General features: G+C 46.7%; 1 protein-coding gene and 1 pseudogene across 1 annotated transcript in view; both read left to right on the top strand.

Moving 5' to 3' along the window:
• The window catches only part of Xdh (xanthine dehydrogenase), a 63,844-nt gene extending 49,444 nt beyond the window's left edge, over positions 1 to 14,400 (top strand). The window contains exons 25-36 of the mRNA XM_021185682.2: positions 978 to 1,169; positions 1,313 to 1,458; positions 2,650 to 2,731; positions 3,285 to 3,380; positions 3,895 to 4,023; positions 4,587 to 4,661; positions 5,896 to 5,948; positions 7,960 to 8,074; positions 8,890 to 8,955; positions 10,290 to 10,478; positions 11,953 to 12,129; positions 13,807 to 14,400. Coding sequence (XP_021041341.1) covers positions 978 to 1,169; positions 1,313 to 1,458; positions 2,650 to 2,731; positions 3,285 to 3,380; positions 3,895 to 4,023; positions 4,587 to 4,661; positions 5,896 to 5,948; positions 7,960 to 8,074; positions 8,890 to 8,955; positions 10,290 to 10,478; positions 11,953 to 12,129; positions 13,807 to 13,857 — 1,371 coding nt within the window. The 3' untranslated portion in view covers positions 13,858 to 14,400. The remainder of the gene's footprint in view (positions 1 to 977; positions 1,170 to 1,312; positions 1,459 to 2,649; positions 2,732 to 3,284; positions 3,381 to 3,894; positions 4,024 to 4,586; positions 4,662 to 5,895; positions 5,949 to 7,959; positions 8,075 to 8,889; positions 8,956 to 10,289; positions 10,479 to 11,952; positions 12,130 to 13,806) is intronic.
• An 11,122-nt stretch (positions 14,401 to 25,522) lies between these two features.
• LOC110284232 lies at positions 25,523 to 26,255 on the top strand (annotated as a pseudogene).
• The last annotated feature ends 1,180 nt before the right edge of the window (positions 26,256 to 27,435 follow it).

The raw sequence follows: 27,435 nt of genomic DNA, 5'->3' as shown, positions 1-27,435 counted from the left end.
ATTATACATACACACATTATGCACACATACACACACACTATGCACACACATTATACACACACACACTCAAACACACACACATTATACATACACATTATACCCACACTATACATACACACACATTATACACACACATTATACTCACACTATACATACACACACACACATTATGCACATGTACATTATACACACACATTATACATACACACATTATGCACACAGTATATATACACACATTATACACACACACAAACTAATGGGCATTAATTTTAAGATACGAAAAGACAATTTACAATATGCACAACCCAGGAAAATAGACTGTGCAATCTAGAAAGCTGGAGACTGCGTTTTAGAGTCTTCAGGAAGCGAAAGCACAGCTCTTTGCAGAGCTGAAGAGCTGCCCATTGTTCCTCAGTGTTGGGGAGCTAGAACACACCAGTGAAATGCTTTCAAAAGGCGGCAGGCAATTAGTAACTTTACAATGCAGAATTTTATTCAGAGTCAGGTAAGGGGAAGAACACAACAAATTCAACCACTCTTTTATTTTTATTTTTATAAATTAAAATATAGTTAAATCATTTCCCTTTCTTCCCTCCAACCCCTCCCATTTAACCCCCCTACACTCTCTCAAATTCATGACCTTTTAAAAAAATGTTGTTTTACATCCATACACACATATACACAAATTGTTTTTAAAGAAGACAAATTTATAGTGGGCCAAAAAAAAAAATCAACTTGTTTTTGAAAGAGGCCAACAGTCAGTTCAAACTGGAAGTTCCTGGGAAGAATTCCCATGTGGGAAGCTGGGTTGGGGACCTACTTAGTAGAGTAAGTTGTTCTAGGAGAGAAACAACACGGGCCTGAGGTAGAGCTGTTGGCAGTCAGCCTAGGGAAGGCGGGCTTGGGTCCACTTCCTGAGCTGACAAAGGAATCAATGGATTTGCGTGTGCTATGCTTTTTGGTTTCCTCTGCCTCAGATAATGGAAAGAGCTGTGTTCCACATGGACAACGCTTATAAGATCCCCAACATTCGCGGCACTGGGAGGATTTGTAAGACTAATCTGCCCTCTAACACAGCCTTCCGAGGCTTTGGGGGTCCTCAGGGGATGCTAATCGCAGAATACTGGATGAGTGAGGTCGCTGTCACCTGTGGGCTGCCTGCAGAGGAGGTGAGCTGCTTTCACTGACAGTGGGTCAGCCCTTTTCGGGGGAAGAGTGACCCTTACATGGGTGCATTTCCTGGGGCAGGCCATAAAAACAGGCACTGCAGAGGGACCAGAAGCTGACAAGACCTAATCTCTCTCTTGGACAGGTACGGAGGAAAAACATGTACAAAGAAGGGGACCTGACTCACTTCAACCAGAAGCTGGAGGGGTTCACCTTGCCCAGGTGCTGGGATGAGTGCATAGCGAGCTCCCAGTATCAGGCTCGCAAGATGGAAGTGGAGAAATTCAACAGGTAAGCCTAGGACAGGGAGTCCGCTGTTCCTATGCTTTGTGGCTTTGCTGTGGTCCAGCCTTTCTATTGTTCCCAAATAACAAGCTGATGGTTTAATGGACAACTTCTGAGACTACTGAACCTTCCAGCTCATTGACAGTTTTCTCTTTAACATCTGTGGATGATATTAGGCCAGGAACAAGGAACCTCCAGCCTTCACTCAGCATCAGAGACATCCATTGAGGTTCATCTGTATCCATATGTGTGCCTCCTTAGAGTACCACATTGTTGAGAGCATTGGTTCGGGGCCATCAACACCACAGCCATGTGCCTACCTTTGTTATTAGCAAATATATTTGACTTAGGCAGTCATTCAGTTTCTCTGAAGCAGGCTTCAGATTATTCATCTGTAAGGTGGGAATGACTATATTGGCTGTCTTCTTCACAGTTATTTGAACAAACACATAGAGAAAGCATCATTATCTTCCACCCTGGGGCAAGGACAGTTGAAGGTCATTAGGACACAATGTCTAAATGCACATTTCACTCAGGGAGGAAATTTGATAGGGCTTTGATGTCTGTGCCACCTGTAGTGGAGGACCAGAGACCTAGATCCTCATCAGTCTCACGTTTGTCTACCCTACTGGGGCACAATTCAAGGTATGACAGTGACAGTGTCAGTGGCTTTCAAGGATGTCCTGTTCTGACTTAATATGGATCACAGGTTCCCCAATGGAGGAGCTAGAGAAAGTACCCAAAGAGCTAAAGGGATCTGCAACCCTATAGGTGGAACAACAATATGAACTAACCAGTACCACCAGAGCTCGTGTCTATAACTGCATATGTATCAGAAGATGGCCTAGTTGGCCATCAGTGGAAAGAGAGGCCCCTTGGTCTTGCAAACTTTATATGCCTCAGTACAGGGGAACGCCAGGGCCAAGAAGTGGGAGTGGGTGGGGAGGGGAGGGGGGGAGCTTATGGGGGACTTTTTGGATAGCATTGGAAATGTAAATGAAGAAAATACCTAATTAAAATAAAAGAAATTGAGAAAAAGATGATAATGGAAATATATCCAACTAGACATAAGTATGTATTCTATAAGAAGGCTCTTTGGATGCCCACACTTGGGAGGCCAAGGCAGGCAGATCTCTGTGAATTCTGGGCCAGAAAGTTCCCACAGAGTGAGACCTTGAATTTTTTTTTTCTTTCCAGGGAGAACTGTTGGAAAAAGAGAGGGCTGTGTATAATCCCGACTAAGTTTGGAATAAGCTTCACACTTTCTTTTCTGAACCAGGTAATTGCTTTAGGTAACTTGGCCATATCCTCTGGCACACCATTCCAGTACTGATTTTTTTTTTTTTTGTTGTTGTTGTTTTTGTTTTTTGGATAAAAAAGCATTTCATCTCTGGTAACAGGCCTGACTAGGAGGCTCTCTCTGCTTCTGAAATAAAGTTTTCCTATTCCCGCTAGTGTAGTGTGTGAAGGAGGGTGAGATGGGGATCTGGGGTCAGCCTTCTAGTTCTTACCCTTCATGGTTACAAGACAACACTCAGCTTCTTCATTCTCTTTCTTCAAGAACAGCTTAGGGACAGAGAGAAGTGACCTATTTCCTTCTCAAGGCAAGATACACAGAGAAATGAAAGTGTTTCTCTAACTCCTGAAGGGCTAGTTAATTAAATAATGAGGTTTACACTGTTTAATTTTTGCCTGGGTCTTTTTAAAAAAAAAAAAAAAAAACTAAACCATGGTTGATGGATTTCTTCTTCCTGGGCTCTGTATCTTCAGTTTCAAAGCTTGAGTGGATTCAGGATTTACCAAATCTTGTGGTTGGCTTTCTCCTTCCTTAGGGGGGTGCCTTGGTCCACGTGTACACGGATGGGTCAGTGCTGCTGACACATGGAGGTACTGAGATGGGTCAAGGCCTTCACACCAAGATGGTTCAGGTGAGAAGCCTGGGGACCACATTTTGGATGTCTGGTGTCCAAAAGGATGCTGGGTGATATGCCAGGAGAAGCAGCAGACCTGAGAAAACATCACACATGGACGTAGACAAGTCTTCTCCCTTCTTATCTCTGCTAAAAGACTGACTAGACAATCCCCCAGGGTATGTCCATTACCAACATCCTGGGCTCCGAGCTCCTTGTATGTATGAAAATAGCTCATTTTTCCAGCTCAGTGAGACTTCAAGGGGAGGTGGGCTAATGGTGCTGGATTGACGTCAGAACATCTGCTTGGCTCTTGACATTTATCCGGACTTAAAAAGAAATTCAGTGTTTTCCTAAAACGGGCTTATAGATGTCTTAGCCAACCAGACCCCACAAAAAGTGCTCTTTCAAACTCAGCCAGGTGTGATGACATTCCAGAATCAACAGAATAGAGAGCTTACTAGACTGGGAAGAGGACAGCCAAGTTCCACGATAACCTCTGACCTAGAGAGTGACATCTCCTTTGTTGCAGGTGGCCAGCAGAGCTCTGAAAATCCCCACTTCCAAGATCCATATAACTGAGACAAGCACTAACACTGTCCCCAACACCTCTCCCACGGCTGCCTCTGCCAGCGCTGACCTCAATGGCCAGGCCATTTATGTAAGTGAGGAGTCTAGGGGAACCTGAGCCGCTGGGGATGGGCTCTGGGTTCAGGGGGGGTCTCAAGAGGTCTCCTTGATGGTCTGTAATAGAATATTGGCAATGGCCATGTCTTCATTCTGCTATTCAGGAGGGTGGTCTGCCTCCATATGGCCAGCCAATAGAGAGACTCCAGCCTAATCATGTCTATCAAAGCCAGGAATGTTGGATCCAGAGTAGGAGGGGGATTAGAATGAAGGCAGTGGATTCTGGGAAGGGATACTACCCTGGGCTGGAGCCAGCTACAAGATAGTGGATTAACATTGATATTTGACTATGGGGTCAGCAGGGTCCCAGATACTTGCTTCTATCTCACATGAGAGATATATCCTCAAACAAGGAGTAGACTAGGAGAGGCTACCTCCCGGGAGGGGGGGGGTGTCCATTAGAAGTTTCCTCTCTGTCAGCCTAGGCATGGTGTCAGGAGGGCTCTCTAAACAAGAGCTAAGTGTAAGTGGCTTGGGTGTCACCTGGTACAGAGGGCAGAGCACTGATGTGTCTGGTGTCTGGTGGGGTTCCTCCAGGAAGCCTGTCAGACCATACTGAAAAGACTGGAACCCTTCAAGAAAAAGAATCCCTCAGGCTCCTGGGAGAGCTGGGTAAGTCTGAGCTGGTCTAAGCTACTTTTTTGCAAAGGAGAAGTACATCAGCTACACAGGGCTTCTGTCCCTACCTAACACATGTAGAAGATGATGGCCTAGTCACCTACATGGAGACAGTGAGCTCTGTCTGAGTCACAGGGCAAGAACAAGTTCATGCTTGTGGAGATTAGGGCTCTGGCCTCCCCAAGCCTGGAAGGATGGATTGTCTGTCTTAAGCACCTCCACATGATGGCTTGCCTCACTTAGGTGTGGATCTATACATATATCACCATGCCCAGTGAGGTATGTCTTCTTAAAACTCCACGTCTCTGAGAGGGCTTCCCTGGCAGTCCCTCTTACCCAACTTTCAAGTCTGGGGCAACAGAAAATGTCATCCATGAGAGATCTAGATGTCCCAATAGATGCTAGGAGTGATAAAACAGAGAATCCCAATAAGAACGAGCCTAGTTGTCTGAATTCTTTCTAGACTAGATGTGTCTGCATACAAGGAATTTTCAGAGATATTGCATGCCTGTAATCATATGTAGAGGCAGAGAGTTCATGAACTAGAGGCTAGCCTGAGATATGCAGAAAGACACTGTCTCAAGAAGTCAAGGGATGGGCATATGCAAGGTCCTAGGTTCAACTTCTAGCAGTGCAACACACACACACACACAAACACACACACACACACACACACACACACACACACACACACACACACACACTGGAGGGACCAAGGAGAGGGACCAAAATGGGATTGTACATGAACTAAATGGTAGCACAACCCATCTCACCAGATTCAGAGAAAACAAGCTTCCGTGTCATGTCTACTCTTTTTCCACTCCCTGTCTGATCTTAACTTCCCTTTCCACTCACGTCATTACGTACCATATGCACCATATGCATTTAATTTAATCCTGGTGGCTTGTGCATAGGTTTGCCAGGCAATTGGAGCATTCTTCACAACAGCCTTGTTGATAATTTTCTTTCACTCAACCTGAGCTTCGTCCAGTGTTACCAGCTATGTAGTCCAGGATTCGTTATGAGCAGGTGACACAGGCTAGTCACCCACAGTCACCAGTATAGGTATTATATTGTACGTTATTGTACGCCTAGTATAGATGCTAGGTTGAAAACTGTTTTCTCTAAACCTTTAGTTTTCTCATCTGCAATATGGGAATAGCAATAGCTTAGTAGTGGACTGTGTCTACCACAATTGTCCCTTCCTGATGTCCCTTGTCTTCCTCAGGTCATGGATGCCTACACGAGTGCAGTGAGCTTGTCTGCTACTGGATTTTATAAGTGAGTGTGATCCTCATCCTGCCCATTCTCATGTGCTGACAGCCCTGAATGCTGGTTGGCCCAGGGCCAGACAAAATCAGCGACCCTAAAACCGTTATCACGCCAGTGGGACTCATGCTGACTTCATTCAGTCTAAAGATGCTTTGTTATGTACAATTACCAACTAAGTATGAGGGGACAAACACGGGAACTGCTGTGTTAGAAGACTCCAATTCCAGACCTTAGAGTGTGCTGTTTCCTAGAAGAAGGGCGAATCTGTGCCGCATTCTATAGGACATGGCACCGAGCTGTACCATGACAGGTGTCTGGGCATGTTTCCTTGGGCAGAACACTGGATTTCTTCATAGTGACTTTCCCTCAGGAGAACAGGAGGATTTAGAGTCTGTGATCTCTTTACAACATACAGAGTATGGTGGAACTTTGTTAGTGCAGTGAGGCATAGGAGGGAACATACATATTTGATGGTCTTAAAATTGTATCACTGTGTGATTAGCTAGAGACCCCCCCCCATTCCCATTTGGAGTTATAAAGAGATACGATTGTAGTTACTGTCCGATTGCTATAATAAATGCCCTGATGAGAACGACGTATGGGAGAAAGGGTTTAGCTCATAAGTCTAGGTTATGATCCTGCAGTAGCAGGAGCCTTAGTGACTGGGTCACAGCACATCCACCGTCAGGAGCAGAGAAGAAGCATGCTTGCTTGCTTACACTCAGCTCGCCTCCTTCCCTTACATACGGTCCAGCGCCCAGCCCATGACATGATGATGCTCACATTATGGATGGTTTGTTCCCACTCCAATTAACCAAACCAAGAAAATCCCTCATAGCTATGTCCAGAGGCCAGAACAATCCAAACAGCCCCTCAGTGAGACTCTGACCAGATGATTCCAGACAGTATCAAGCTGACAATTAAAATTAGCCATCACCATGTTTCTGGGAATTTTAACTTAAAGCTTTTCAAGCTTGTTTTAAAATGTCTTGAACGAATATGTGGTTATCACGTACCACACACACACTCTCTCTAATAAGGCCACACCTCCTCATAGTGCCACTCCCTACGGTTGAGCATTCAAGCACAAGACTGAGTCAGGGACAAACCTATTCAAACCACCATAGTCACCTAGATAAACAAGATGAGGTCAGAGGGCAAAGATAGTGAAGTTTCTCCGGGGTTGAGTCCTGTCCCTCAGCCTGCATTAGTTTGGTTTAAGGGTGAGTTCTGGTCATGTAAGCTCATATTATTTCTATGTAGCATATTTTATATGTATATAAGTGTTATGTACAGGCATTATATATATTCAAGTAAACATACATTGTACAGTGAATGTATGTACAATATATAATGACATAGGGCTGACATACTTTATGTGAGTACACGTTTATATGGTTTGTATATTATGGCAATTGGACAGAGCACTCAGACTCCGAAATGGAAACACACACGACGTAACATTTGTATCTCTTAATAACATTTTCCTCAAGTCACTTGTTGAAGTTCCGAAGGGGCCAGGAGATGGGGAGTGGCTCTTTGGGGCTGCACCCAGGTTGGTAAGACACCCTGCTCTTGTGACCTTTCACCTGAAAACAGGTGATCAGGTGAGCTCGTGAGAACAGCTCAATGCTGTCCTGCCCAGAGCGGCAGTGCTGAGGACCTTGGATTCTGGCTCACTCACTCACTCTTTTAGGGAGTGGTTTCCACATCCTCCGTGAGTCCTAGCACATCTGTATCTGTTATCACTACTGTGCAGAAAGCAGCAGGCTTCCGCTAAACGCTGCCAGGTCGTACAGAGCACTCATACAACTTTGGAAGACTTAAACATAAGTAGAAGGCTCTGGAATATCTCGTTTTCATGACAAGTTCAGAGTATTCAAAATGTGTGGGCTTTGGAGGAAGATGACTAAGGGGAAAAATTAAGACCTTTAGGGCTTACAGATTTATGGGGCAAAAATGTGTATGGAAAGGGGTGTGTTTGTCTAAAACACATAAGCCTTTCTCTTTTCTCTCCCAGGACACCCAACCTTGGTTACAGCTTTGAGACAAACTCTGGGAATCCCTTCCATTACTTCAGTTATGGGGTGGCTTGCTCAGAAGTAGAAATTGACTGCTTAACAGGGGACCATAAGGTAAGACATTTGCAACATATTAGCCTACGAGAAGAAAGACAGTTGAATTGCAATCTGAATGGCTGGCCCAGGCCTGCTCTCTGGTTAGGAAATAAGCTTTACGTCAGAGGCAGGGGATTGCTCCATGAAGGCCACAGAGCACATGCCTTAAATCATGAGCCTCATAGTTTCTGCGTCAGCATTTGACTGTTGCTGTGGTGAAAGCCGCCGTGTTGGGACTGTGTGGGACTCTGCTCCATAAATGACTACTTCTGCCCACTGAAGTTTAAACTGAAGATAGTTTTTTTCTGTGCCACAAGTATCTTCTTCCTATATTTTTTCAGTCATTAATTTTTAGATTTTTTTTTCTTATTTGGGCGAGTAAACCCAGGGACTCATGCATACAGGGCCAGAACTCAACCAGCTAAATTATATCCTCAGCCCCTCAGCTATTTAATAATGTGGCTATTACCTTACAGGCTCTATTAACCAAGCATGCTTTGGATTCAGCCACAATATACTTTATTGACTGATTTCTCGCAGATCTGCCCAGACTCAGGTTCAAAGCCCCAGTCCCTGGAGACCTCTTACCACTCATTTGTGGATGCGTGGCGAGATCAGCTCCGATCTGCGTTTAACTCAGCTGCTAAGATCTCAAATGTCAGCTTTGATAGTGGCCATCCATATGTGGTGGGGATCCCCGTTTCCACCTGCTTAGTTAGGGCTTTGTGCTTGAGAACATGGTATTTGAATTGGGATTTACAATCTAGGAGTTATCAAAGCACACTGTGGGATTTCAGGTATTCTATTCTTCTCAAACTATCTTCCATCCACAGAATCTCCGTACAGATATCGTCATGGATGTTGGTTCCAGCTTGAATCCTGCCATTGATATCGGACAAGTAAGGTGTATGGGAGATCAGGGTGGTAACAGAATCAATAGGCCAGCAATGTGCCCATCCCCACCCTGATAACTGAAGATCAACAGCTACACAACATGTCATTGTTTTTAAGCAGGCCAGAGCATAGTACTTGGGAAACCTCATTCTGAGTAAGAGTTAGGTTGATGATCATTCATCCAACTCTCAACGCAGAAAACAAATAAACATAGATTTACTTGGAAAGGGAAGCCACATGCCCCAGGCACCAGTATAGTGTGTGAGGAACCATTGGATGCTCACATGTAACACACACACACACACACACACACACACACACACACACACACATACACACACAGAGGACAAAGGGAGAGGGTGTAAGAGAGGAGGGATAGAAGGGAGGAGAAGGAAGGGAGAGGAGGGAAGGGAGGGAAGTATTTGAGTACCTGGGAATAAGCACAGTGGGGAAGGGCAATAGAGACTGGCATTGATGATTAAGCAGTAGGGTCTGAGCTCAGAAGAACTGGCTGCCTCCCCATTGCCCACTGACACAGCGATTAGATAAACTACTCTCTAGGATGAAAACCATTTTTCTATGGGATTCATAGAATAGGTCAAGCTGGAGAAGAGGAGAGGGAAGAGTCACAATTTGAGATAGATGCATCTGGTAGAAAATATGAGTACACTTGGAAAATAATACAAAAGGCTAATCTACTCTTTAGTCAACACACACACACACACACACACACACACACACACACACACACACTCACTCAGTTGGTCTGCTTGGGGAATGCCCTCTGTAGGCAGACATTGTATCAAGTACTATGGATACAAAGATTATCAACAGTGCCCTCTTGTGTTTGTTCAGCCCTGGCAGTGCCACATATCAGTCTTCTGAATAGGGATGGGAGAATGGATGGGGACCAGCATAGTGTAGTGGATGCCCTAGATCTGTAAGTCATAGCAGGACAGACAAGGGTGGGAACCCAGTGAAGCTGGAGGTAAATTTCAAAGGATTGACTACTCCAGAAATCCCTCCCATGAGCTTGTGTCCTGGTGTTGGATCACCAGTGGCGAGACGGAGACAACATCTCCATCCGCACAGTGGCAGGTTTTAGTGAGAAATGGTATCTACCACTCTGCCGACACGTTCTGAACAGAGGGATGCTCTGCTTGAGACCAAGTTTAGTGACAATCCAATAGGGAGGCCTTGGTCCTGTGGCAAGAGCCAGGCAGGAACTGGCCCCTTCCAGGTCCCACTCTAGGTCAGGTGTTACATCCATGGTAGTCATCAGTATGTGTCCTGGGGACCGGAGGGGAGGTGGTAACCATGGTCACCTTCTGTCCTGCAGGTAGAAGGGGCATTTGTCCAGGGTCTTGGTCTCTTCACCATGGAGGAGCTGCACTACTCTCCTGAGGGGAGCCTGCACACTCGTGGCCCCAGTACCTACAAGATCCCTGCATTTGGCAGCATCCCCATTGAGTTCAGAGTATCCCTGCTCCGAGACTGCCCCAACAAGAGGGCCATCTATGCATCCAAGGTACAGTGGCTCTGTGCTGCCTTCTAAACTTTAGGATGGGAGACCACTGCAGGGGAGAAGGAGTTTCAGTCACCTGCCTAGTGGGTCTGCCAGGGATCGCTCCAAAAGAAGGAAGGGGATTGGCACTGACCTTGGTAAGGCAGCAGAGCTGAGAACCAAAGGAATCGGGCTCAGGAGAACACATCTTGATCATATTGGCTGAAGCTGGCTCCTTTAGGGAGCCTCAGAGAGATTTCTTAAGCAAATTCTATGGATCAAAGTCTTATCTATGCTGCTCTCTGTCATACAATCACAGTCCTTGATCCTCAGAGATGATTTCATAGATACGGCATCTCTATGTTCTTGTGAGAATATGCAAATTCACTGCAGAGGAGGGGAGTGTCTTCCAATCCATCCTGTCATCCCCGCTAGTTATTGAGATCCAACCTTAAATCCTCGCTAACAAGCCTGGGGAATTGTGCACAGAGAGCATCCTTTATTCCTATCCATAGAAAGCACAGACCATGGTTAAGAATCAACTTAGCTTAGCAATGTAGTCCTGTGTTTCTGAGGAAGGATAACCATGACTTGTATCTGATGAAATATTTTCTCAGGTCATGGTTCACTATCCTGCTGAGGGTGGGTAGGGCCTGGAACACATTGTGACCTTGGCCATGGGTTCTTACAAAATACCATGTGTTAGGGTCACTAGATCCATGAGAAAAATGTATCTCTGAGGATCATAACCTCAGAAATTTTGGTTCTGTAGTTCAAGAAGGCAGAACCTCAAAACATAGGTTTTAATAGGTATCCTTGATTCTGATGCAGGTGGTCTTACACCTATGCCTCACAGGGAAGAAACGTCAATCTCTATTAGGAGATGCATGCAATCCTAGCAGATCTGTACATGTAATTACAGTGCATATTTAGTGTTGCTGTCAAGGATGCAGGTAGACTATTCCCCTGGGCCAGTAGCTGAGGGAGAGGCTAAAACTTATGCCAAGTTTTTGATCTATAAAACAGTAGCCAGGCATGGTGGTGCATATCTGTAATCCTGGTATTTCCGAGGCTGAGGTAGGACAATTTCTAAAAGTTCAAGGACAACCTGGGTTACACAGTGAGTACCAAGGCCAGGCAGGGCTTCATAGCCAAACTTTCTCAGTAATAAAAATGATTATTTATTTAACATAACTTTCAAAGATACATCATATAATTATGTAATGTGCAGTTTTCTGGTATTGTTGGAGAAAATTACATAGTATGAGCTAAAAGAAAAGTCTTATGAAGATCAGTCCTTTAAGAAGTAGTTTCTCAGGCCTTTATTAGTTTTGGCTGACTCTTCTTGGCTTGTTCACTGTGGTTGCATCAGAGCTGGGTGCAGTTGTTCCCGGACATCACTTGGTATCTCAGTGCAGGGCTCACGGCCTGGCCTCCTGGGTCAGTGTGATGATGTTAAAGTCTGGTTGATTCTCTGTTCTATATTCTGTCCTTTCAGGCTGTCGGGGAGCCACCTCTTTTCCTGGCTTCTTCGATCTTCTTTGCCATCAAAGACGCCATCCGTGCAGCTCGAGCTCAGCACGGAGACAGTAACGCCAAACAGCTCTTCCAGCTAGACAGCCCTGCCACTCCGGAGAAGATCCGAAACGCTTGCGTGGATCAGTTCACCACCCTGGTAGGATACTTGGACAAATTCCCACCCCACCCTGGGATGGATAGGGGCCAGCTGGCAGACTTGAGGGGAAGGTGCTGCAGGGAGGAGAACTCTCAGCCTCTGTTTTACCCCGCTGGCCTTGGGGTCAAGGATCGCCTTCCCTGAGCCATGTGTGACACTGAGTTGAACTTGCAAGAGAATAGTGACCACCCCCCTTTGAAATTGCCGCTTGTACATGGACTTCTTTCTCGGTGGGAGGGGTGAGGTGCGTACAGACCTTTGTTACCTGGGAATTTCATCATTTTCCAGCTGGCTTCAGGTAACGGGAAAATCTGCAGAACACCCAGACTTTGCTGCTAATCACTATCATCTGGGTGACTCCTCTGTTCAAAACACCAAGTGAGGGGCTGTGGAGAAGGAAGGGAAAGGAAATAATATGATTGATCAATGATGTTTCTTTCAACACTACCATTTGCCCTCCTGATACGGGGGCACATAGATAGGTACGCTCAAGGACTTTGCATTTTTTTGGGGGGGGGGCAAATGGCCACACTATGTGGTGACTGACTTCTACCCTGGAGGGGCGTGTAGTAGCAGTAATCTTGCTACTATTATGATTGTAAAGTAAATATCTGATATGCAGGATATCCGATGTGCAGGATATCTGATATGTAGGATATCTGATATGCAACCTCCTAAGGGGCCATGACCCATAGGTTGAGAACTTCAGTAGAGGAATTCTATGGTCTTCAGGACCCTTCTCTTTGGGAAGCCCCTTGGTTTTACTTTAGGTGGGTGATGCCAGGTGAAAGGGGAACTTGCTAGGAGCACTTTTCCCCTCACGGGATCTCAGTGCTAGTCTAGCCTACATTGTATGATATAGCAGTTATGCACAGAGAGCTCTGATTATACTCAAAGCCTCTGTTAGATTGGCAGATGGGTGGATTTTGACATTTCACAACCTGTAGGTTTATAGGTAGTGAGTACTCGTTGCCCCCAATATGACAAGCATGAGGTGTGGACAGGAGAGTCCTCATGGCAGGGAAATCTGACACCCAGACCTCTATTCTAAGAGTGAAGGAGACCGGTAGTTTCCCAGGCAGGCCATTCTCGTGCCTGCTGATAGCTTTAGCTCGGAGGTGAGAACTGGAGAGCACGTCTTACGCAGTGAAGCTCCGGTGGCTGTGCTACTTCATTCCCAGGACCCAGAACCCACCACGATACCATTGCTCATAGTTACCCAAGCCCTGTATCTTTAACAAGAGTGGTACCTATGGGCAGGTGGCGAAGTGGGCTTTTTGCAAGGAATGGGATGCAAAACTCAATCATTTAAAGAGACCCATGGCTGCCTCCAACCTAGATCGAAGACTCTCTTCTCTGTAACAGCGCTCCGGTGATTACAAAGCTCCTCTGTGGGCTCATGTGAACATCTGATTCCACATGACAGTTGTGCTTCCTAAGGACAGCAAGTGTCATGCATAAAGAGACCGCTAGACTGACTGCTACATGAGACATGCTCAGTAAAAATAAAGGAAGGACTAGGAACTTAAGGGGTCCTGTGCTGGGGTGTCCTCCTTAGCTGAGACTATAAAATGGGGTTTGGTCTTGGTATGGTGTTCGTTGTGGTGTCTATGGGATAGAGTGGGAGGGACACCATAGAAGAAACATGGCAATGACAATTCTTTCATTTCTTCCTAGTGTGCCACTGGAACACCAGAAAACTGTAAATCCTGGTCTGTGAGGATCTGAAGAGGAGGCTCACCAGTATGGTTTTACACAACAGCCCTGATTCCTTGGAGCAACAAGTGCATACTGCAGTATCCAGCTTTCCACACGTCCCATGGGGACTCAGCAGGATGGCATTTTCAAGAAAATGGACAATTGTGATCCAAATCATGAGTTGCAAACAAACCAATAAGCAAATGGGGGATCTGATGGCCCAAGTGGCAGTTTTGAGTAATTCTGGGTAATTCTGAGTCCATTTTGATCACATATTTGAAATGGGGTTAGCAAGGGTTTGCGTTATGTCCCTACTCGCCACATGGCCTGTGTAACTGAGATTCTCACACACCTCCTGACGCTTAAGCCAAAGTTTCTCTAGATCTGCATGCTTTCTTCAGAGAGCTTATATCTGCCAAGCCACCGAGGGCCATGTTGTAACCGCAGCTGCACACTCGGAGTCTTCAGTGGAATAGTGTGTGTGGGGGTGGGTGGGGGGATGGGGGGATTAAAACCTCCAACTACCTTTACATCATAGAAGACAATAAAACATGATAATGAATGTGAGGTTAATTCCAGGTCTGTTGAGCTACTAAGGTTAGATTATTCTCTGGTGCAAAACTCCAACCAATGTAATCATTGAGTACCTACAGTACGCTGGGTCTCTTCTCTCCTCCCATTTATGTATATATATAAGATTCTGTTTAAGGACTCCGCTGAGAATAATTTTCTCCTAGAAACTGTGATACTGAGGTCAATATCAGTCAGAGGGGAAAGCCCGAGTTTGACATGTGTGCCCTTCAAATGCCTTCTCTTCCTCTAATGCATTTTATTGGGAAATGAAAGAGTTAGACCACAATAATCACCAGGATCTTCCCCTGCTCTAAGTCTATAAATACATGACCCGAAAACTCCTGTTACGTAAGGGAGCTGCAGCGATCAAAGACTTGGCCCCCTTTGCTCTTATGCAATGTCTGGGCCTAATGAACCCTGCGTAGATTCTTCCATTTGCTAGCAGTTGGTAAAGAGAACAGGAAAGATAAGCCTCCCCCGCTCACTGCCCAGGCAGGAGGTTCCAGCACAGCACAGTACTGAATGGACGGGGTAATGGGGTCAGCTGCTTCCTTTCAAGCCCCCAGCCTGCCAGACACAGTCTTCATGTCTGGCCATGGCAGGAGCACAGGCAGAAACGATGCAGATGCAGACGGTTATGTGTTGATGTCCTAATAAATGTGTCCGTTAGCTGTTTGCCAGATGAGAGATGCTTACAGGTTCTCCCATCAAATGCTAGCATCTTCCATAGCTAGTCATTATTTCTAAAATGAGTGAGCTTGTGCATGTGTATACACATGCGCGCGCGCACACACACACACACACACACACACACACGCACACACATGCACACACACGCACGAGCGCACGTGCACATGCATGCATGCACATGCCACATTCTCTTTTTCCTTTTTTGTTTTCCTCCTTCCCTCCCCCTTATCTTTTTGGGATAAGATCCCAGGCTAGCTTCAAACTTATTATATAGCTAAACATAACCTTCAACCAACAGTCCCCCTGCCAATTGCTAGGATTGCAGGCATCTGCCACCTTGTCCCACTTATGGGATGTTGGCATGAAACCTGGGGCTGTGTGAACATAAGCACTTTATAACAGAGCAACCTCCCACCTACAGACACCCTTCCTTGTAGCCTAGGTATGCTGTTCTTACAACATGGAGGAGGTTGACAATGCTTTAAGTACCCAGCTGGTATTTACACTGAGCTATACAGGCCTGGTTCAGATGATTTTCCGCAAGGTTGTGAGATGTACCCCTCGTTAATGAGGTTCTATTGAGTGAACAGTGAGTGCCTGGAAGTCCCTTGTGTGCTGAGGTTGACGCAGGAACCGTGTTCAGGGGAACTCACGCAGAAAGTGTTTTGTGGACTAGAACTCTCCACGCTACTCTGAGGTGTTGACTTCCTCGGATATCTTGCCTTTCCTTCTGTCGAATCCACATGGTGCCTCAAGTCTGTGGAGTGAGGTCCCTCAGTCTCTCCGGGGCTAGCCAGCGTTGACAGCAGTGTGACACTATAGCCTCTAGAGGGCAGTAGAAGCCCGAGGATAAGGCAGGCTTCTCCAGATGGCCTGGCAGCATGGCATCTGTGGTTATTACTAGGATACTGATTTAGGATCCGGGAGTGGATCAGATATCCTCACGGGCCTCCCCGGGAGCTGGGTTTGAACCTGACAAGCTGACAAAAATCTTCTCAAAGGAGCTTTTTCAAGACGTGGGTCAGTCGTGGGAGGGTGACAGCCAGATGGAAGGCTAGCAGGGGAAGGCAATTCTTGTTTTTTTTTTTTTTTTTTGAACATCTGCAACATGCCATGTGCCAAATTTAATGCTTTATCTACAGAGCCTCATTTAATCCTCCAAGTGGCCCTAAGGGGCAGGTACTCTAATCCCTGTAAGCACACGAGTGACAAGCCTTACTCTCACCGTGCCAGTGGTGAGGGGACTTAGTCAAGACTGCTTCCTTCTAGAAGCCCACCAGAACCAGGGGTAGCGCCTCTGCCTAAAAGGCTGACAGACCTGACATACCATGGAGGGGATCAATCTGATTATCAGAACAGCTCAGGGCCCCCGCTGTGCAGGCATCAGAATGCCTGCCTGCTCACTTGCACGTGGGGTAAGGACTCCCATATTGGCATGGATAAGATAGTGAGTGACTTGAGGTAAGGGAAGCCTTGAATCCTTACCCCACTCTGGGGGGTAAGGTGGCTGGGGTGCAGCGTGGAGAGGGCGGGATGGAGGTCTTCAGGAGGAACCCTGGGCAAAAGATAAGAACAGAAATAGTTCGGGCTCATTGATTTATGCCTGGGAACATCCCCGAGCCCGTGATATTTTTATCTTTAGCTGACAGAGCACTTGGAAGGCCAGCACTGCCTGTTTTGGATCTTGCAGCTTCCTTGAATGGCTGAGGCCTAAGATTGCCCTCTTGGCCCCAGACCCAGGAAGCTGTGCTTTTGTTTTTTTCTCTCTCCTGAGGTAGAGAAGGCCATGTCCCTAAGTTGGAAGACAGACTCTATGACTCTCCTGTCACCTGAAACAAAGCAGCCATTGACACTAGTGGAAGTGACATCCTCTGCCCAAAGGGATTCTGACGTCATCTCTGCCCTTGAACTCCCAAGGCCTTGCTTACGATCCCCCAGACCAACTAACTCAGCATCCTAAAGCTGGAAGGAACATGGAGACCATAGAATATGAGTTCACAGGGTGGGGGTGGGGGCAGGGGGGGGGGGGGGGGGGGGGGGGGGGGGGGGGGGGGGGGGGGGGGGGGGGGGGGGCAGGGGTGGGGGTGGGGGTGAGGGTAGCCAGCTGGGTCTAGATCCCCATAGCCATTTAATGGCAGAGCCAGGCTTACGATACAGCCTCTCAACTCCAAGTTCTTGCTTTTGCAACAAAAACATGAGTCTGCTAATTAGGTGGGCTTTCTCTTCTGCAGCCTTCTCTCTGAGAGCTGGGAAGTGACCAGAACCTGGTTTTCCCTGCTTGGAGGGGAGATAAAGGACCAAGTTGAGCACTGTGATAAACAGGAATGTTTGATTGCCATGCCTCTACCCCCGGGCTCTGGGAACAAGATTCTAACTCTTCCTTACTTTGCAAGTGGAGAGGAAAGCATTAAGTGCAAGAACACTATCTCATTCTGAAAGCAAGGTGCCAAATTGTCACATGAGGAACTGTGTGAGGGCGTGGTGGGGAACTGGTTTTGCCTCCTGTAGTGTATCATCCACGTGAAAGGAATACAGCAGTCGAGTATTACATTTGAGAGGCGCTGCAGAGGTTTCTTTGAAGCCAGAAGGCTGTATATTGCCCTTGACAAAGAGAGGACCTATGGAGGTTCAAGTCTGTGACTGGGCAGTGCTATTGCTTTGGGCCTCTGGCAGGGCATGTGGCTGAAGGATGCGGTGGAACAAATACCAACATTTGAGCTGCAATATGAGGGCAGGGGAGCCCATTGGCATAGCTTCAATGATACAGGACCACCTACTATGACCTATTTCTTTAACAAGACTATTGGATGCGACTCCATCACTCTGTATCTTTTCCGTTGAGACAGCATCTCCCCCAGAATCTGGAGCTTGTGTGTTTACAGCCCGGCTGGAAGCCAACAAGTCCCAGTGATCCCTCCTGTTCCCCACATACTACTTGGAGTTGAGGTTTCAGATGTGCAAGGCATGCCCAGTTTGCTATATAGATGTTGGAATCCTGTGATGGTTTGTATATGCTTGGTCCAGGGAGGTGTGGCCTTGTTGGAGTAGGTGTGTCACTGTGGGCATGAGCTTTAATACCCTTGTCCTAGCTGCCTGGAAGCCAGTCTTCTGCTAGGAGCCTTCAGATGAAGATGTAGAACTCTCAGCTCCTCCTGCACCATGCCTGCCTGGATGCTGCCATGTTCCTGCTTCACTGATAATAGACTCAATCTCTTGAACCTGTAAGCCAGCCCCAATTAAACATTGTCCTCTATAAGACTTGTCTTGGTCATGGTGTCTGTTCATAGCAGTAAAACCCCAACTAAGACAGATCCGAACTTGGAACCTCATGATTGTGTGTCAAGGACCCTTAACTGAATAACTATCTCTTCAGCCTCTAGGACACACCTTTTAAGGACCCATAGAACATCTAATAGCCTTACCCTGCAACCAAGCTTTCACAGACCTCTTGGGGAGACTGATGTGTCAATTTTTCTTCATTGTTGGCATTACAAATGACTGTAGCTTTTACAGAAGAACACAATACCTTCTTTATCCACAGCGGGAACACAGTGAGGCCCTACTGGGTCTTCTTAGAACTACAGATGGTTTAAATCAAAGTGTTGCAGGATGGGCTCCTTTGTGAAGACTGAACCCACTCAGGCTGTTGGTTGTATCTTTGTGGGTTTTAGGACCGAGGGCCCCACTTCCTGGCTGCCAATGATCAGGGACCCCCTTCAATCCTCACGCTTTGCCTGTGCCCCTCTAACAATGGGAGGCAGCCTCAATTATGCTTCCCTGACCACTTCTGCTGATTCTTTCCTCACCCCAGAGAGACAAAGTTCTGTGCTCATGTGACTGGACCCAAGAGGCTCAAGGTCAGTCACCTTAATAACATTTGCAAAGCTACTTTGGTGACACTGTGTAAATCTACTTGTCCAGATCCAGAGGACTAGGGCCCACATGTCTCTGAGAAGCCTTTGACCTGCCTGCTATGTAAGGGTGGAGTACACCTGCTGAGGCATGAGGAATGGCTCTTTGGAAAAGGAGCAGGGGACAAGAAATAAACCCCTGGAGCACAAAGAAAGCCACCACCTGTCCTCTAGATACAAACCAGACAGTGCCTCCAAAGAATGAGCCTGCAAGTTCTTGAACAGAGAAAGACCTTCTGAAGGGGACATGGGCAACCACCGGCTAAATGGACACTGGCGTCAGTTCTGCCTGGGAATTGCTGTCATAACACTTCATAACCCTTGTGTGTGCTCTTCTCTCACACTTTTACTGTCCGTAGATAACTTTCATTTAATAGTGTTCGTGACTCACACAAAGCCACAGCCTATCATATGAATAAGATGATGTCCGGCAATGTCGACTCTCAATGAGGAAACCTGTTCACACTTGGATGTTTTGCGAGATGCCTTTAAAACTTGGCAGTATGTCTCCCCAGCTTTCTGTGCCTCTTTATATGCTTCCTTGATGTTATTTTTAATGGGTATGTAATTTTCCATTTGTATAGATTGAACCATAGTTTATTGAATGAACTCTCCCAGTGTTGACATTTGGCCTGCTCCCAAGTTGTTTTAACATCATCAACAGGACTGAGGTAAACATAACAAAGTTGTTGGGTTTTTTTTATAGACCTGTGAGGCAGGGTGTTATCAGACACTCAGCAGGAATGTGGGAGAGGTGTCTGGATGTAATCATAGCTGGGAAATGTATAGCCCCCTGCCTCCACAGAGAAGAGGGCTTTTGGTAGAACCACCATGTTCTGCTCTTAACTCAGTGGCTCCTGAAGGCTTTAGGTGGGGCCCTTGGCATACAAAGGAAAGGAGGAGGTGCTGAGGCTGTGGCATTATGGGAGGGCTCCTTGGAGGAAGCAGCATCGTTGTACCAGATATCAACCGCAGTGGGATCAGGTTGGGGATGGCCCAAGGTGTGAGACCGACAGGCTGTTGAGCTGGTGAAAGAGGAGGGAGACATCTCCGGAAGCTGTTGGAGACATCTCTGGAAAGAATGTGGCAGGAGGCGTGTCTCAGGGCTAGGGGTGTGGCTTGGTGGTGAAGCACTTGTTTAGCATATGCAAGGATATGGTTTTGATCTTCAGACTTTCTGAATAAATTGTTTTGAGTTTTGGGGTTTTCTTTTGCTTCCATGTTGTAGAGGAGGTGGACACAGTATCTCTCCTGCATCCACTCTATCCCGGTTCCTGCCTCCGTTCCCTTCATCCAGCTTCACGAACAAACTAGAACCCCCCCGAGAATGGCATCTCTTCCTCAGGGCTCTCCTTTGGCAGATGGGGAGTGAATAGGAAAGAGACAGGGGGTTGATGGAAACATTGTGCATGCTGGTTGGGTTACAGGTTTGGCCTCTACCAGAAGTCACGAGGCAGCCACACATTGTGCTATATGTGAGTAAACCTTCACATTTAAAAATGTAGACCATTTTGTGTAGGCTTGCAAGCAAAGACCTTGCAAACTGTCAAGAACTCGCTGTGTTTGTGCGTGTTAATACAAATGGAGTAAAGCAGAGGCACCCATAGGCTCAGGATGGGATACTCAGAGGCCCAGCATCCATGCAGATGGGGGTTGTACAGTGAATCATTGTGGAAGCAGGCTCAGCTCGGGTGAAGCAGGCTCAGCTCAGGTGTGCGGTGATGGGGATGGACGAACACCACACTGTTCCTCTCCTCAGCATCCTCATCTGCGTGAATCCCCACTACAGGCCTGAGACACGTCTGGGTTAGGATCCCATGACTTAAAGCCCACTGTGGTACCCAATAAGAGACAGGGAGTCCACACGTGGCAGCTATTTGGGACCTGCAGGAACTTTCCGGGAGCTTTACTGTCAGTGGTTGGCGGCCACTGAGTTCTGTGGTTTCCCCAGCGGGGAGGCAGTGAGTCAACCGCCCCCCTGGCAAGAAGGGAAAGGAGATAGGGGCTACGGAGGCTACTAACTGCTTATTTCTGAGGACCAGGGAAACCTCAACCAGCTCTGTGGGCTGTGCTTGTCCAGGGTGGCGCCTGAGGGTGGAGTTGATAGAACCCTCGGAGAGACAGGACAGGGTAGAGGAGCTGAAGGAAGAGGTTTGGCCTATGATACAACGGGAGGTGCTTTTGTTTCTTTTTCCCCAGGGCAATAAAAGAAAGAAGTGACAATAACTATACTCAGAACCTGACTCAGGGCCACTTAAACGTCTTTATCTACTTCCTCCATTCCGTATTTCCCCGTGGAAAATGGGCTGATTCCTTTAATGAGCTCTGACTATCGAGCCCAATTTGTAATGACTGTGTACACACTCGTTTCCTCTAGCTTTGGTATTATTTGTATTTGAGCAATGTGCTGGCTAGTTTTATGTCACCTTGATAGAAGCTAGTTACTGGAAAAGAGGAAACCACAACCGAGAAAAAAAAAAAAAAAAAAAAAAAAAAAAAAAAAAAAAAAAAACGCCTCCGTAAGATCAGGTGGTAGGCAAGCCTTTGGGCACTTTCTTAATTAGTGATTGACATGGGAAGGTCTAGTCCATGGTGATGGGTGCTATCCTTGGGCTGGTGATCCTGGGTTCTATAAGAAAGCAGGCTGAGTAAGTCATAAGGAGCAAGCCAGTAAGCAGCACCCCAGCCCCAGTCGTCCCTGTGGCCTCTGTATCTCTGAAGTTCCCGCCTTCCAGTAAGCAGCACTCCTTCATGGCTTCTGCTTCAGCTCCTGCCTCGATGTTTCTGCCCTGCTTGAGTTCTTGTCCCGACTTCCTTCAGTGATGGACTATGGTAAAGAAGTGTATTCCTTTCCCCCTTATCTTAGCGAAGGTTTTACTTCTGTGAACAGACACCGCGACCAAGGCAAGTATTATAGAGGACAATGTTTAATTGGGGCTGGCTTACAGATTCAGTGGTTCATTCCATTATCACCAAGGCAGGAGCATGGCAGCATCCAGGCAGGCATGGTGCAGGAGGAGCTGAGAATTCTACATCTACATCTGAAGGCTGCTAGCAGAATACTGACTTCCAGGAATCTAGAATGAGAGTCTTATAACCCACACCTACAGTGACACACTTACTCTAATAGAGCCACACCTTCTAATCCTGCCACTCCCTGGTTGAGCATATGAAAACTATCACACTCCTCCAACTTGCTTTTGGTGATGTTTCAGCACAGCAATAGAGACCCTAACAAAGACAAGAAGTAAGCTGTCTCTCTTCAAGTCTATGTACTTATTAGTGTTTAAGCTTTAACGAATCCATAGTGAAGAACTGGCCGTAGATTATCAGAACCCACGGAGAAGAGCAGCAATGTGAAGGAATGAGGGTCCAAGGTGATATAAATGAGGATTTTTAGTGAATCTCGTAGACGCAGGCCTCCACGAATGTTCACAGAATGTTCACTGCATGGCTTCCTTCTCTCCTAGCAATAGCCTCAAGTCCCCTGAAAACCTGGCTAAATTCCTCATGTGGAATGTTGTCAGTGTCCATTGTTGGGACAAAATAACTGAGATTCTTAACTTAAAAGGTGAAGAGTTAATTCTGGCTCTTAATTTCAGTACCTAGTTGATTTGGGCCAGTGGCCACAAAGTATCTGTGTATGTTTTGGGGACATGAGGTAGAGGAAGTCTTATCACGAGGATCTCAACTTGTCCTTCCAGGATAAAGATCAACTCTCTTCAACTAGGCTCCTCCCCTTAAAAGATGCCACTGTTTTTCTATAATGCCACACTTTCAGGGTCAAACCTTTGGAGGATATTTGAGATAAGGCTATATACCATCATGTGAGTTTGTGAATTCTGAATAATCAAATAAACTTGATATTTCACTAGAGAGTTATTTTGCAAATGATCTTTTAATGAAAATTAAGAGAGGAGTAGTTTATTAAAGGAATCTTGATAGTGTTCCGTGGGGCTACATATAGTCTGGGAAGCTTCGATGAGAGCAAGTGAATTACTGGAACTTATGGTTCAAAGCACTGCTCCAGGGTCCTGTTACAGAGATTTTGATCCAATGAGTCTACAGGGGCCAGAGAATCTGCATTTTATGGAACATTGGTGGGGCTGCTAATGCAGGGATTTCACAGGTAGAAGTTATCTAAGGAGAATGGGGCCAGGTATGCAGGCACAGGCTAGTCCAAGAACAAGCCCACAGCTGAAGTTTGCCTCTGCCTGTTTTGAGTGAGGAAATGGCTTAGGCTGGTTCCCAGAGAGACAGGGAGAGACACAGAATCAGGGTCTAGACAGAGTGAGTTGGCTATCTGTATTGGGGATATTTTTGGTTTGATCTTTTAGTTGTGCAACTTAAAAGGAAGTGATGGTCTCTTATAGGTAGGCAGGTATGAAGAATATTTAATAGTCAGGGTTAGAGAGGCAGAGAGGATGGAAGGGATCTTGAGGAAGGATAGAAGGGCAAAAGAAACATAAGCAAGACATGAGGTGGGTGGTGGTGGGTGGGTAATGTCCATGCCCCAGGCTGCATATATGCCATCCCATCCACTCCCACACAGCACTCGGGAATAGGCAAGGACATTCTCTCTCTCCATAGAAGGAGGTGTTGGCTCCTGAAGGCTAACTTTCAAACATGGAGGTCAGAGTTACATTCTGGGAGCATGTGGCCCCAAGCTTTTACTTCTTAATCAAGTCACTGGTGTAATCACTCATCCGTATGTACAAATATTCATTATCCCACTTATCCATCACATGGTCAGCTCTTGCTAAATGCACTGAGGCAGGGGCTGGGACCTGATGGGCCACTGGAAGGACTATGCTCTGGATGTAGACAGGAAATGATCAGAGACTCAGTCAGACATCACTTGGCAAACAGTCATAAGATCTCAAGAGGAAAATTGCCAGCAGTGTGAGAAAGAATGCAGGGAAACATAGTTTAGCCTGGAGGGTCAGAGAGAGACTCCGGGAATGTGATGCTTAAGCTGAGACTTGAAGGATGGATGATAGAAAATCAGCAGAAGAATGTTTCAGAACTTTGCCATCCGACAGAATTTTCTGTGATGATAGAAACGTCCGGTATTTAACCAGATGGCCATAGCACATGCCATTACTACTGAGCGCTTGAGGTATGTCTTGTGTGAATGGGGAGTTGAGTTTTCAATCTTACTGGATGGCAATTGATTTTAATGTATGTTTATACCTACATATGTTTGTATTGTGCTTGGGAATGTTCATGGGGTGCACATGGGGGGGCGTGTCAGAGGACGACCTTAAATATCGGGTCCACGGGGACTCCTACCTTTTGTTTAAAGAAGTATCTCTCATTGGCTTGGAGTTTTGCCACAGAGGCCGGGCTACCTGTTCCACAAGTTTCTATGGACATTCCTGTCTCCTTCTCCCACTAGCCATCACTATGATTACAGGTATACCTCTTTTTGCGCACCTGTGAGTTTCAGATGTGGGGCATGGTTTTATTTCATGTGATTAAATGGTGGAAGACTAGGAAAGGCATCCCTGGGAGGAGAGCAGACAGCAGAAGGCAGCAATGCTTAGGGGCACAGCAGCACCCTGTCTGCCTAAACCTCAGACACAACAATGTACGACACTGGGTTTATCTCCATCTCCCCTCTCTGGGTCAGGCTGCTTGGACAATACCTTTCTTTAGGTATGTGAGCATGGACTATACAAGTGAAGAGCATAAATACATATACACACGTTCATTCTCTATTCAGATGTAGCTAGTTGCTTCCAGGTCATCATAGCAAGGAAGTCAAGGCAGGAATTAATGAGCTAAAAACAAAACAAAACAAAACAAAACAAAACAAAACAAAACAAAACAAAACAAAACAAAACAAAACAAAACCACTTTCTGTCCCAAGTTGGGTATTTTATCACAGCAACAGAAATGAGAATGGGCAGAGTTGCCCAGCAGTGGTGGCGTATGCCTTTAATCCCAGCACTTGGGAGGCAGAGACAGGTGGATTTCTGAGTCTGAGGCCAGCCTGGTCTACAGAGTGAGTTCCAGGATGGCCAAGGCTATACAGAGAAACCCTGTCTCGAAAAAGCAAATAAACAAACAAACAAGAATGGGCAGAGTCATATGTACTACAGAGCTCAGTCATGTCTCTATCAAGCCAAGCTACAGAGAAAACAGCTTTGCCTTTTTTGTGCACACTTGGAATCCAGGCTGCCTAAGTGCAAGTAAGGCACTAGGCTAAGGGCTTCATGTGCATCACCTAAGTCAACCTCAAAATGTCCTATAGAGTTGTCAGCATTCCTCAAAATAGACACCAGGAGAAGTATAGTAAATGTAATATGGAAAGCGTGCTATTTGCTGTTTGATCAATCAAGGTGACATCTTGGGTCCACACAGACGCCTGTAGTATGATATTTACAGAAGCATTAGCAACGGCCACATTTGGCAGAAATTCAGGTGGCCTTTCAGAAAGTGAATGGATAAAGAAAACACGATACAGTGCTGCTCCTGGTATGTGTGGGGCTGGGTGCTGTTTGGTGCCGCAGGGCGGCCACTCAGCTGTAGCAGAGCAGGTGCCATCCTGTGGAAGAACCATGAAGCACTATGAGGTGGAGGTTCGGGATGCAAAGACAAGGGAGAAGCTGTGGTTCCTGCACAAGGTAGAGCCTCAGGCCACCATTTCTGAAATCAAAACCCTTTTCACCAAGACACACCCACAGTGGTATCCTGCCCGCCAGTCCCTCCGCCTGGACCCCAAGAGGAAGTCCCTGAAAGATGAAGATGTCTTGCAGAGGCTTCCTGTGGGCACCACAGCCACGCTCTACTTCCGGGACCTCGGGGCCCAGATCAGCTGGGTGACGGTTTTCCTGACGGAGTATGCCGGCCCCCTTTTCATCTACCTGCTCTTCTACCGGCTACCCTTCATTTATGGCCACACAAACAACTTTACGTCCAGTCTGCATATGGTGGTGCCCCTCACCTGCATGTGCCACTCATTCCACTACATCAAATGCCTGCTGGAGACTCTCTTCGTGCACCGATTCTCTCACGGAACCACGCCTTTGCAAAACATCTTCAAAAACTGCACCTACAATTGGGGCTTTGCTGCATGGATGGCTTCTTACATCAACCACCCTCTCTACACAACCCCTACCTATGGAGTTCGGCAGGTTAAGCTGGCACTGGCCGTTTTTGTGATCTACCAGCTTGGGAACCTCTCCATTCACATGGCTCTTCGGGACCTTCATTCGGCCTGCTGGGTCGAAAACCAGGAAGATCCCATAGGGGTCCAATAGTGAAGCATAGCTTTAAGTGCATCCATTGTGAAAAGAAATAAACAAATAAATAAACAAAATGCTGATTCAGACTGGTCAGAGTAGTGGGAGACTGAGAGAGTAGGGGCTGGATGGCTGCAGCATCTGCCTGGGTTCAGGGTGCTGGGCCTAGGGTTTCCCCTGCGCCACCAGTTGTAACCCGGGGCTTGCTCAGGAAGTGGCTGTGGCTTTAGGGGTGGGGGAGGCAACTCCTCTCTATCAAAGCCATTCTGAAGGGGCTGACATTAGATAGATGCACCCATAGAGGCCTGGGAGAGTTAGTTCTTCAGTACTAGGGGTTGGGGTGGATCTGGGCATCCTCGACATTGTATGCCTAATGTTCCGTCTTTAGTGCCAGTCAGAGCTACTGCTTCTTAGAGGTTCTTCAAGAGGCTCTGCCTCATGACTGCTTCGTCTCCTACTTACTGTTGGAAGTCAACACAAGACTGCCGAGAGACACCCACGTGACTCACCCAGCACTAAGTGTGACCCTCTCCCCCTTACCTAGCAGCAGCTCTGCTCACTCCTTCCAGGCCCTATCCATGACCTCTGTGAGGATGGCGTGTGTTACTTTTCTTCTGACTCCATGGCACGAGAACCCCAAATAGTCAAGTATTGGTCCTCCATCAATTCAATGAAGTCATCCCATGTTCCCCAAATAGTAGCTTTCTTCGGAGAAAAGGGGGTATCATAGATCCCAGAACTCTAGAAATGGGGGGGAAAGCCTGCCCAGAAAGACAGACAGCATGGTGGTAGGACATCTTCCTTTTGCTTTCTCAGGCATCTTACCTGGGAGATACAAATCCTCAAAGGGACTCCTAGGAGAAAAGATCAGACACAACTCAAGACTGAAACGGCGAGTGCTTCAACCAACACCGTGTCAGGCTTACCTCGATGTCTTGGGAGAAGGCTACTCTGGGAGAAGAAAGTTATGTTTAAGTAAGACTGAAGTCAGTGGGTGTTCTCCTTGCTTACTGGACATTTAGCTGTAAAGTTGTCCATGAAGACGCCCTGCCTCCTTTCACCTTAGGTCTGAAATTCTCCCTCAGCCTCAGCTTTATCCAGGGCCCCTCTACCATAAACAAGGTCAGGCCATTCCTCGGGATGCTGATAGGTCAGAAGGAACCCAGCCTCTTGGCAGGTGGAGACCC

This window comes from Mus caroli, chromosome 17 (assembly GCF_900094665.2).
Source record: "Mus caroli chromosome 17, CAROLI_EIJ_v1.1, whole genome shotgun sequence".
Classification (NCBI taxonomy): Eukaryota; Metazoa; Chordata; class Mammalia; order Rodentia; family Muridae; genus Mus; species Mus caroli.
Note: the sequence above shows the minus strand (reverse complement) of the source record. Positions and strands in the feature narration are given on the sequence as shown.